An 11,947-nucleotide genomic window follows, 5' to 3' on the forward strand; every position below is an offset into this window, starting at 1 on the left:
ATTGTATTTTATTGTACCCCCCCCCCCCCCCCAAAAAAAAAAAAGCATTATTTTCATTTATCACAGGGCAGTGTAACATTTGCCCTGTAGTGCCGCCTGCTGTCGACTGAATTTGACGTCATAGTACACACGGGCACGGCTAGCAAAAATCACATGGCCAGACACACAACTGCTTTCAGTGACCTAATACGCAAGCAAACAATGAATCAAGGAAAGTAATTCAAATGTAGAATAAGAATAAGCACATCACTATCTTGTCTCTGAAAACAACAGAACTTTATCACAGTCTTTTTTGGGGTGCTTTGGCGTGTATCATATTACCATTGCCTTTAATTTCAGTTGCAACATGGAACCTTCTGAAACAAAATTACCAACTTATCTCAGTACTTTTTTAGGTCAGTGTCGATAAGTCAGAATCAGCAGATAACATACAGATGAAGTGATTTCAGTGTGTTTAGTGAAGACAACTATCAGTAGTACTGCAAACTGCAACAGTCAATGACTTTACCCAAAAAAAGCAAACTAGATGAGAACATCATGATCAGACCCAATGAATAGTGACCTGAGTACAAATTCTGAGAAAAGAAATCCAGAATGTGAAATGAAATCAGATGTTCCAACAACAGTAATCATTTTAAACCCTCGCGTGAAATAAAGAGCGACGGATGAGGAATGTGATCACGAGTGTGTTATTGTGATTCGCAAGTACAACAGTACCATGAATGTACAGCAGTTTAAGACAGCTAACTTCAGGGTGACAATGTGTGATACTCACGTTACTTTTATACCAACCAAAGCTCAAACTACACATGCAAACTCACACATTCATACACTTCATAAATAGTTAACAAAATACAATTCTAAAGAGCACGCACACAAAGAGACAACAGCACAGCTTGTGCCTGACCAAAGAAATGTGACATTTACATTTTTAGGCCGGTTATGTTTTTGTTTTTTTTTCTCTCTAATCCATGACCTCTCATTGCAGTAGTGCCTGTCATGAAGCACAAATTGATATAGGAATAGCTTATAAAACCCATGTTGGAAGTAGTTTTTGTTTCCAGGTCAGGTTGCGCCAGTAAAAGAGAGCGATGGCCTCCCGGTCTCACAGGAAGACAAACTCGTCACTGTTCCTTCTGTTGTTAACCTGGGCAGGCTTGCCAGGAGGCAGGATGTGTGACGCTGGGCCGGTGTGGTTACTACCATGTGCCTCAAGTCCATAGTCGTGACTCTGGCCCTCCACAAAGGTGAAGATGGGGTACTTCTCTGTTGACGATGACAGGGCCTGCAGCAAAACAAGCGTCATCAGAAATTTGTGGTCGTTTGCGCTCTATACTGGAGACAATGGCTACGCGAGGAGTTGAATTATTTGGTCTTTGAGAAAGACATCACAAATAGCGTGGAGTCAGTTAAACCACAATGTGAACGTTCTGCCACCAGCAAAACGGAACATTTAATTTCATAAATACATAAATGACCATGACTGCGGTAACCATTATTTTGACGAGACAACAAGTGGAAGATTGCGCTTTTGAGCACTGGCTTCACGATGTAAATTAGATGCAAAAGTAAGAAATTAGAGCATTTAATTCAAAGAATTCAGGGTTGGCTATTTTCAAACCCTAAAATATGTCTTTGGGCTTGAACGGATTAATTATAACAATGTGTGCACAACAAACCAAATTTTGTTCCCCAAACATAACATACTGAAGACTGCGAGCCAATCGGCTTTAAAAAGCTTAAGTATTTTCCCCAAATAGTGTCCTCCAGTATGTCTGAGTAAATACCGGTACGTAAATCCAACCTTCATGAAAATAATATCAGATTGCACCGCTTCACTGCTTCCAGTAGGGCTCACCACACAGGGGCCGAGGAAACCCAAGTGAACGGTGGTGCGGTGCGTAGGGTTGGGCAACGGATTTTCATGAATAGATCCAAATGTTGCCAGTAAACACTATAGCAATGTCCTGGATAAAATAGCCACTCAAAAATGAGTGAAACACGAGTTTTCGCACACATACACAAACGTTTGGGGTATTTACGTAATTTCTCAATGTAATACACCCCTTCAAAACATTACCGTTTGCTTATACATCCCATTAATGGCACCTTTGCATCCTGTGAGTAAGGTAGCAGTGGAATAGGAGTTGAAGTCCACCCAAAAAGTTGCAGGGTTCATGCAAAAGTATCAGTCAAACTGTCGCCGTGTCAAACGCGATAGCGGGAGGTCTCAACGAGTGAGGTTTAACTCACGGCCAAGACTCACTGCCCAGAGCTCTTTCTGGTGGAACAAAATGTTGCTGTCCCATGCTTTTAATTATCTAAATGCGTGACTCCACATCAGCTGTGTGAACTCAGACACAGAAACGTCCCACTTAGGCAAATTCTATCTGACAGGCAAATAAATGCCGGCTGTACCGATTTGTCAGAAAAGCAGTGTGAAGGGGCTGTGGATTGGCTCTGTTAGGCGTAAGACTGAGGCGATAAAACTTACCAAACTGACAGCGGAACATAGAGACTCAAACTCTTTCTTGTTCCTGGCATAAAAGCCGATTGTGCAGCTCGGATCCATTCGACAGAAGGGCATCTTTTTGGGAGAACTACAGTGGAAGGACTAAATGAAGAGAGAAAAAAAACAAAATCAACCACAGTCCATAACCAAACATGTTATCTTAACTGGTCACACTTTTAACAAGTGTGAAAGTCACACTGGTCACAGTCTGATGAGTTCAGGAGAGGAAATACAAATCTAGACAGACTAAAAGCAGGATAACGGACACACAAACCAGACTGCGATGTTGCAGGCTGTGCGCAACTGACCTCAAGTGGAAAGTTGACTTGAGTGACATCCACCACGGGTTGGCAGTAGTGAGGGTCCAGATATAGGAGCTGCTCATCTAGCAAACCGTGAGAGGACACAAATAATGGACGCTCAGTGGATAGTGGTTAGCGCCAGACCTATCTAATTTTTTTTTTTTTTAAATGCAAATATTTGGCAGAAAAAAGGGATTGCTGATTAATGTGCCAATTTTTTAAACATTTCTAATAACTAAAATAGCATTTGTTTCCTCTGAAGGCATTTCAATAGGTGTTGATTATATGCAGTGTTGAACTTAACGGGTCGGTCTGGTATTCCCGGCAAATAGCATTAGCAACATTGTTAAAAAAAAAAGAAACAACAACTTTATTTTTCGGTTAACAGAATGCACTGTGTGGCACAATCAATGAAGTTATAAGGGCATTAAACCTTGTTGTATGTGTTTGTTATTTTGTTGTGTGTGTATGTGTGTATATGTGTATTTATTTATTTATCAAACTGTGACTTTTGGTAGTATGTAAAAAAGTGACATCCAAGGTCAATTCTTAGCACAACGTGCTTACTTTGCTCCCCTAATCAGTCCTTGTAAAAAAAAAAGAAAGAAAGAAGGAAAAAAAAAAGAAAAAAGACTTGTTTTGTTTTGAATGACAAGCCCACAGAATGAAGTCATCAGCAAATTTCATGATATATATTTAAGGATGCAAGGTTAGAGTTATGTGTCTTTAAATACTGTCACCTGTGTAAAGTAATGGGCCAATTTAAACATCTGTTTGACCAGTAGGTCACATTTACATTTTTGAGTCATTCCCTTCCATTTGCTTCTCAAAACAGTTCTGAAGTAAGATCCAAAAATAAGTTAAATTAAAAAAGATAATGATCTAGTTGTAGATTACAGTACATGGGTCAATCGTTCGTGATTAAAACCATGTAACTTTCAAGTTATGCACAATTGTAGGAAGCAGCCAAAAGGGTTTGCTATTGACTCAGTCTCAATTGACGCGTTGGCTAAAAAGAGATTGCAATCAACTGCTGTGGCGCTTTTCCCAGGAGAATATTACTGCTTTCAACTGGAAAATGACACTGAAACGGAGGTTTCGAACTTTCTGATCAACTCATTTGCTGTAACACAAGCAGTTTCTGTAATGGGCTTGTCGTTGTTTCCCCGTGGGGTTTAAATAGTGCTAATTTCACTGCAAACAGAAAGTGTTCTTTGCAAATGTTTAATTTGACAACACTTTCCGATTACTAACCGCCAACAAGGCGGTTTGGCGTGAATACAAAAATGAAAGCAGGTTGTGCTCTGTCAAGTCCCATAAAGAAGAAGTGTGGAGTGAACGAAAGACTAACTTGTAAAGCACCAAAATAACCAAGCCTTGTTTGAATTAGACTTGAGACACCACAATTAATTGACAGCTCATCTAATCATTACAGTTTATGGGACGCACCCAGAGTTTTGCCCTTCAATTTTGGGGGAAAAAAATGCATCTTATATTTGGGGAACAACGGTATTAAGATTGTGACAGATTATAAAGTTCGCGTTAAAAAGAAAAAAAATAAACTCAAAATCTTTTAGAAGACGACTTGCGGAAAACAGCAACAACATGAAGTTGATTCTTACCTTGGAAGCCAACAAAGTAGAGTGAGTGCTTTGGTTTGCCACCGATGATTCCAATACAACATTCCAGCTTTAGGATATTCTGGAAATTAAGACCCAAAAAAAAAATAAGGTTTGAATGTGAACATTTTCATTGACTATCAATGGAAGAGGCAAGCACAATGAATCACACCTTGACACATTCAATATACGATGGGTTAAGGGACTCTCCCCCCAGGCGCACGGGCACCAGGATGATGACTGACTTCCAAGCCTGGTTGTCTGGTTCGGAAGGAGTGTGGTCGAGCGGCGGGTCACACAGACGTGCTACGTCCTCTTTATAAACTAAAAAATGAACACAAACTTGATAAGGAAAAGATTGTGTATCGCCTTAGACACTTGCTCACTGCACGAGCTTTAATAAGCAGACTAATGAGAGGTCAAAATGCCACCTGTGCAATCCTGAGCGACATACACAGCCAGGTTGTGAAGAACTGTAGTATTAGCTACAGCTTTCCTAAACATGAAGACACATTCAACTTCAATGTCAAATGCAAATTTCAGTACAGTATCACTAAACAGCTGAGCCTTACCGCAGTATGTGTGCCACAATGGACGGGCCGTACCAGTCCCCGGCTTTCTTTCCAGAACTCCTCCCTATTGCCACCAGTTGGTGCACACCGAAAGGTGTTGGCGGTTGATCCCCAAACCAGGTGAGCAGTTTTTGGTGGATGGGCTCGGCTTGTCGATCCTGTGGAGACTCATACCTCTTCTTCTGGCCACGTATAGGCGTCATATCGCTCACCGGCGTCTTCTCCGGGGTGCCGGACCCTCGTGGGGAGCCGAAAGAGGGGATGGGCACCCCACCCACCCGCACTGGTGAGCGTATTCGCAACACTTCAAAGTCCACGTCTGTTAACTGCTGAGCATCAGGCCAAGTCCAGTCTGTTCAGCGCAAATAAAGCTTGTCTTAGCAACAGACGCCATACAGTCCAATCTTTTTTAACTCTGGAGAGAAAATGTATATTCACTAGTCAGATCATTTAGTACACCAATGAGATAAACTATTCTGCCTTTTAAAAGTTAAGGATCCTCAGTTTTGATAGGCACTGACAGAGATATATTCATTTAACAATGCGATAGATTTGAACAATGTTAGTGTGGCTGTAGTTTGCAGTGGTTATAACTGCACCGCCTCATTCTAAAAGCTCTTTTCAAAACTGGTTACCTTACTCAAGTAATGTTGGCAATGACATTTGAAAAAGATCGCAAATTTATGGTCAAGGCGGTGGCAGGCTTTGAGTTTATTTTGATTCAGTTGGAAATAGAGCCTTAGTTGAAATGGAAGCCAGTTGATGTTAGCACAATACTTTAAGGCTTCTGCTAGAAAGCTGCAGATTAAGAGGCTTTTCAACATGACAATGGTCCAAAGCAGATATTCAAATCATTAAAAAAAATGGTTTCACAATAAGCAGGTAAATGGCCCAGCCAGAGTCCTTAACTGAATCCAACCGAACATCTGTAGGATGATCAGAAGAAGAATGAATAGGAATGTGCACAGGAGGTACCCTCAGGATCAGACAGATTTTGAGGTGCTTTTGCCAAGGTAAAAAAAAAAGGGGGGTGAGCAAATGTTATCATATCAAGATTAACACACACAAATATTCCTATCCCCCCCAAAAAAACTAAGTGGTAATATAAGGCAGAGGTTCTACTGGACATTTATGCTTACTTTTCATTTTCTATGAAGGAAATGACATTTGAACAGGGGTGTGGAGATTTTTTATAAAACTGTAATGTACACATCTACTCTACCTATTCCTTACAATAAATGTACTGTATTGTTAACTAAACACCTCAGTGCAAGTGTCAATCAAAACTGAACATTCCTAAATACGGAAAGACGGATTGGATGGATAGATTATTTGATAGATCTTGATCTTCTGTTTTGGAGAAGGTGTACCTAATGTTGTGACTAGCGAGCAAACTCGACGGTGCACCAAACCTTGGGGCATCAGATGGACCAACAGGCCTTGAGCCAGCAGCATCTGGCCACTGCGCAGCATGCAGCCCCAGCCGCAGTCGGTGGTCCAGCTGGAGCCCTCCAACTGAGGGAACTCCCGTCTGTAGGTCAGCCACAGTCGGGAAACGAAAGCCAGGCGGAAGCGCTCCACTTGGTCTGAAAGAGACACAGGGAAGAAGGAAGAACTTGAGATTGTACGCTCTCCTTGTGACATGTTCATGGTGAAGTAATGTTTATCAGAACAGCAGATGCATGTTTTACCATCTAAGCAGTCATGTTACTTTTGAGATGAGCCAACATTTTATATATACTATACCCCCCCCCCCCCCCCCCCCCATATTATTTAGGGTGATACGGTGGCAGACTGATTAGCATGATCCGCCTCATGTCTGGTTTTGTCTTTCCTGTGTAATGTTTGCATATTCTCCCTGTGCCTGCAGGGGTTTTCTCCGAGTACTCCAGTTTCCTCCCTCATCCCCTAAAACATGCTGGGTGGGTATACTGGACACTACAAAGTGCCCTTAGGCGCGTCTGTAAGTATGAATGACTGTTTGTCTATATGTGCCCTATGATTGGGTACCCAGTTCAGGGTGAATCCTGCCCACAGCCCGAAGAAGGCTTGGATAAGCTGCAGCGTCCCCATGACCATTGTCAGATCAGCGGTCAAGGAAAATGAATGGATCAATGGGTAGAATTTAAACAATATTATTTCAGAATTTATTGATATATAATTATTTTACATAATTTTACATTATTTTACAAAATATATTATGCATTATATTTTTTATATAACATATAGTTTATATTTTGTATGTATATTTAAATATTTTATGTACTGCACATGCAATTTAGAAATTTTATTTATAATTATTATGGCAGCTTTGTGCTGGACCAAATTAAACATTTGGAAGCATCTGCTTTTACTTTGGAAATCAATGATTCATGTTTTTTTTGGCCCTTTCTGACATATTACAGACAAGACCAGAAATGTTGTATTATGGTAATTATTGTTTGTGCATATTCTACAAATGAAAGAATGTCCTGTTTTTGTTTCTACAAGTGAAAATCAACACTTGTATTTTTTTCTTAGTCAATGACAAAATATTCAGTCATTTGTGTCTTTCACTTGTGTTCAGCCTGTTAAACAAATGCTATGAAAAGTCCAATATAAATGTTACATTGTTCAATCCAATTTAATCCACACATGGTTAAACTTCGTGTCTGGTCCTTTTTTTCAAACCTAAAGAGTGAAATACCACTGGAGGTTTACATAAACGGGAATTCCTTCAAAGAATTTTATGTGAAAATTAGGAATGTCCTGATCACATTTTTTTGCAGTCGGGTCACTTGACATATTTATCAGGCTTTGCTAGGCTAAGTCGTTGAGTAGATATCTTTCAGCAAAGCGACTAAACATTATTTGGATCAAACAACTCTACTCCATTAATCATTTACTATTTACAGTACATATTTGTGAGGAAATGTTAACACGCTTTATGTTTTATATTGGCTAGGGAAAACCCTGGTGATGATTTTCTATTTATTTATAGTACTGCCTTACGTTGGCAAAAGAAAAACACCGGTGACGATTTTTTTTAAATAGTATTGTCTTCAGAGGAGAAAAAGCATGATTTTATCTGAGGTCAATTTTGATCTCGTAAACAGCATTGGATGTCTCCAGTTTTATTTCAACATGCTATTTATGATGTCCTTTTTAGGGGGGTTTTTCCATTATATCAGTTCACATGACCCAGCTTCCAGTATTTACACCTGAATGACTAATTCTGGTGTTTCTTGACAGGTTAGTCTTTTATTTCACTTGAAGCCAAGTGGGTGTGCCTTTTTTCAGACTGTTTCTTTGTTAAGTAAAAAATATGAAAAGTCCAATATACTGTACATAGGTGTTGACTGATTGATAGCATAGAAAGGACACTTTGTGAGGAGCACGTCTACCTCCTAGTTCTGAGCTTGTGGGTTGGGACATGGGTGCCTGCCTTCCTGTGTGGAGTTTGAATGTTCCTCATTTGCTTCTGTGGTTTTCTCTGGGTCCTACAGCTTCCTGTTAAATCAAGACGACGCTAAATTGTCTGTAAGTGTGAATATGGTCAATTGTTTGTCTAGACGTGCCCTGCCATTGGCTGGTGATCATTTCCGGCTCTTGCTCAAACTCAGTTTGCTTTTTCTAATTTGAATATGTCATGTTATGTTTTAGACATTCCACTAGTTACCCTGCAACCCTGAACAGAATAAGTCATAAATAAAAGGAATGCATGGATGGGTAATGGGTTACCTTCGCTGTTGAGCAGGTAGGAGTGTCCCAGAACAGTGACTGGGGAGATCTTATTGAAGGAGGTCTTTGATTTGACAGTCCAACCTAAACACAAACGATTCACAACAGACTTGACTACTTGAACCTTATTTATCATCTAGGATTATATTATACTAATTATGTTTATAGACAAACCAATTTTCGACAAACCATATTTGACGTTGTTCCATGCTGACATTAATTTGGCTTTGAGTTTATCCATCTCCTCTGGTTCTCCATTTGCTTCTTTGCTAGAATCTGGACTCTGTGGAGGTCTGAGTCCAAACCCACCCTGTTGCGCAGGTGTCTGCACCCTCCGGCCTTCCACTAGCTCATTGTGCATCACGCTGCCCGTGTATTGCACCGCATTGGGGGAAACAGAGTTCATGGTCCGCAGCGGTCAGAGCTGGACTCTGGAGTGCCTCATTGCAACGCACAACAAACTAGGGCAGGGACAAGAGTGGGCGAGAGGGAAGCGTTAACTATTGACCCCTTAGTGAAAAATAAAAAAAATCATTAGCCTTGAGGACTTTGAACGTGAAGGAAACATTGTTTCAAGTAACATCCTGAGGAAATTACTTGAAACCTAAGACAAAAAAGCTCATAGATCAGTCCAGCAATGCAGCACACCCCGGTTCAAATTTTATATTGCTGTAACAACAAAAACAATATGGTGGGACAAGTATGCACACCCTCTGATAACTGCGAATGTAGCTGTGTTCAGACTGATATAATCTACATTCAAACGAGCCAAATGGGAATCAGAGTACATTTTCCACAGTATAACAACCTCTGATGAACACCAAATACATTTTATTTCTCTCATAGCTTTTTTTTTTTTTTTTATTACTTTTACTCTTTAAGTTTATAGTATATGCCTAACAGGTAACTGGAATCTTTAACCGCGCATCCCCCCCAAAAGTTCTTAAGCATGGTACCCCCACAAACACATGAACACACGCGCACACACTTTTCATTGTAGGTATAGTATGAGCCCATAAACCTATTGGCCGATTACAGCGCCTAACTGAGAAATCTTTGTTGACCATTATTTAAAATAAATATACAGCAACGGAGTAGTATGATTTCTTTTCGACAAAAGTGACAGCTCTATTCTCAAAATATTTCAATTTTATTCCCACTATAGCTCGTTCATAGTTAGACGGTTTTGCGTTGACAACAGTTTTGTCTGACAACAGTTAATTGCATTTATTGGTGACCTTTATAATGTAAACTGTTAGTGAGATACAAGTTAATAACGGATGAATTTACAACAGCAAGCGGGTACAAGAGGACAATTGAGATTTGGGTTTTAATTACGTTCTTATGCAATCTTACTATTGTTGTCTGCACTATTGTATAGTAACTTCCGGGAAAAAGTATGAATGGGTGCAGTATTAGTTTCAATGCAAACTCAAGATATCTGTTCGGAACCACATTATTGCTCAACAATGGGGACTCACAGTAAAGTAGCTGTGACTTCCCCAACATGAACAAGGAACATCAAATAGATGAGAGTAGCTATTCGAAGGAATCACGAGACTATCATTTGACTTCTGAAACACTAAACTGGTGATACAGATCTCTTCAATAATCTATAGCAATCGTGGGAATACATTTTCACAAACAATTTAACAGCATGGGCCACGTTTAAACGTGGGCATAACCCCCTCAAGCGAATACGTTTTAGGTGAGAGCTAATTCAATATTTATACATTAGAGAGCATGGGCATATTAAACATGTACACAATTACAAAAGAGCGAACTTATTTCAAATTAGCTCTGTACATACCTGTTAGACGGCTAGATTCGCAGTGCGTAGGCTCATTTTTCTGATACTCTTTCTCGCTCTTTGACTCTTTCGATGCTGTTTATTTGCTTTATTATTAGCTTATTTATAGCTAGCCACATTAGCATTAGCATAGCCGGTGTAAGCGAGCTCGCGGTCAAGCCGGTCTCACCGTGACCTTCCAACAGCAAAAAGCAACTTATATCATGACTCAAATTTTCCTACTGTTGTTATAACCGACTTCTCAGTCAGTGAAACAGAAAAGTGCCGATTGAAGAGTCATAATTTCTAACCTAGGAAATTCGCTTCCTGGTGTCTCGCTTCAACGCAATGCTATTGGTTGACTGAGATTCCATATAATGTGATTGGAGAAATATAATACTCGTCTTCCATTGGCCTCTAGGAGTCACGTGACATACGTTCGAACTTGTTGACTGGTGGTGAATTGAGAGTTGGTTTTGCACATTTGCATGTTCATGCCATTTTCTCCAGCTTCCTGACAAACTCCATAAACATGAATGTTTCTTACAATGAGGGGTAAAATCAGCATAGGTGAGAAAAGCTTTTTTTCTGTTATACGTTGGTAACGAACGTAGCCAATAAAAGCACTGCCTCGAGCAATTAATGGATTTTAAATAAATAAAAATGGGATCCAATTAGCCGCCCAAAATAGACCCATTTTTAAATATATTGTCTCAAAGCCCCATGTGTTCATCAAAAGCAATGTGGATTTCATTCCCAAATACAGTACTGTACTTGCCACTGAAACGTTATTAAATTAGAATGTGTTTACATATATAATTCGTATAAACAGAAAAGTAAGTCCTTCTATAATAAGATATATTTGCAAATAAAAGTGAAATAAAATTGCATCACACGTAATTGTTGGTGTGTGATGTACGTGAACGGTTGTTCGTCTCTGTGTGCCCTACAATTGGCTGGCAACCACTTCAGGCTGTCCCCAGCTACTGCCCATAGACAGCTGGGAGAGGCACCATCAAGCCTGCGAGGCATGTGAGGACAAGCGTCTCTAGAAAATGGACGGAGACATGGATAAAATTGCATCTAAATAAACATTTAGAGATTATTAAATGCAAATGCGTTGCATTCACAAGGTGAATACTCCTGGTACTCGTCAGTTATGTTATTAAATATTTTTGTACTATCGGCACATTTACTGTGAGTAAACCACATTCAATATAATTCATATTTTAATATAAATATATAGTTAAATATCCTACAGTGGGGACAGATGAAATCAAAAATTCAAACTTCGTCATTAACGATGTTAGAAATGGATGTATCTTATAATATTAGAGCAAACAGCATTTAACCCTTTCAGGCTCAAATTAAGTTTTTTTTTCAAACTTCTAAAAAAATACCTCAATCAATATTAATGTGGAATACCTAGGATA

General features: G+C 39.6%; 1 protein-coding gene across 1 annotated transcript; it reads right to left on the bottom strand.

Annotated features, from left to right (window-relative positions):
• Window positions 1-250: 250 nt before the first annotated feature.
• On the bottom strand, window positions 251-10,858 carry atg4da (autophagy related 4D, cysteine peptidase a). The gene is made up of 11 exons (XM_088418740.1): window positions 10,536-10,858; window positions 8,915-9,186; window positions 8,726-8,809; window positions 6,418-6,591; window positions 5,006-5,357; window positions 4,865-4,929; window positions 4,606-4,757; window positions 4,437-4,515; window positions 2,821-2,897; window positions 2,495-2,614; window positions 251-1,285 (listed from the first exon to the last, which is right to left on the bottom strand). Exons 2-11 carry the CDS (start codon window positions 9,129-9,131, stop codon window positions 1,106-1,108), a joined length of 1,500 nt encoding a protein of 499 aa, XP_088274866.1. The 5' UTR covers window positions 9,132-9,186; window positions 10,536-10,858; the 3' UTR covers window positions 251-1,105.
• Window positions 10,859-11,947: the final 1,089 nt, after the last annotated feature.

The sequence above is a fragment of the Hippichthys cyanospilos genome, chromosome 7 (assembly GCF_059441005.1).
Source record: "Hippichthys cyanospilos isolate Australia breed blue-spotted pipefish chromosome 7, RoL_Hcya_1.0, whole genome shotgun sequence".
Classification (NCBI taxonomy): Eukaryota; Metazoa; Chordata; class Actinopteri; order Syngnathiformes; family Syngnathidae; genus Hippichthys; species Hippichthys cyanospilos.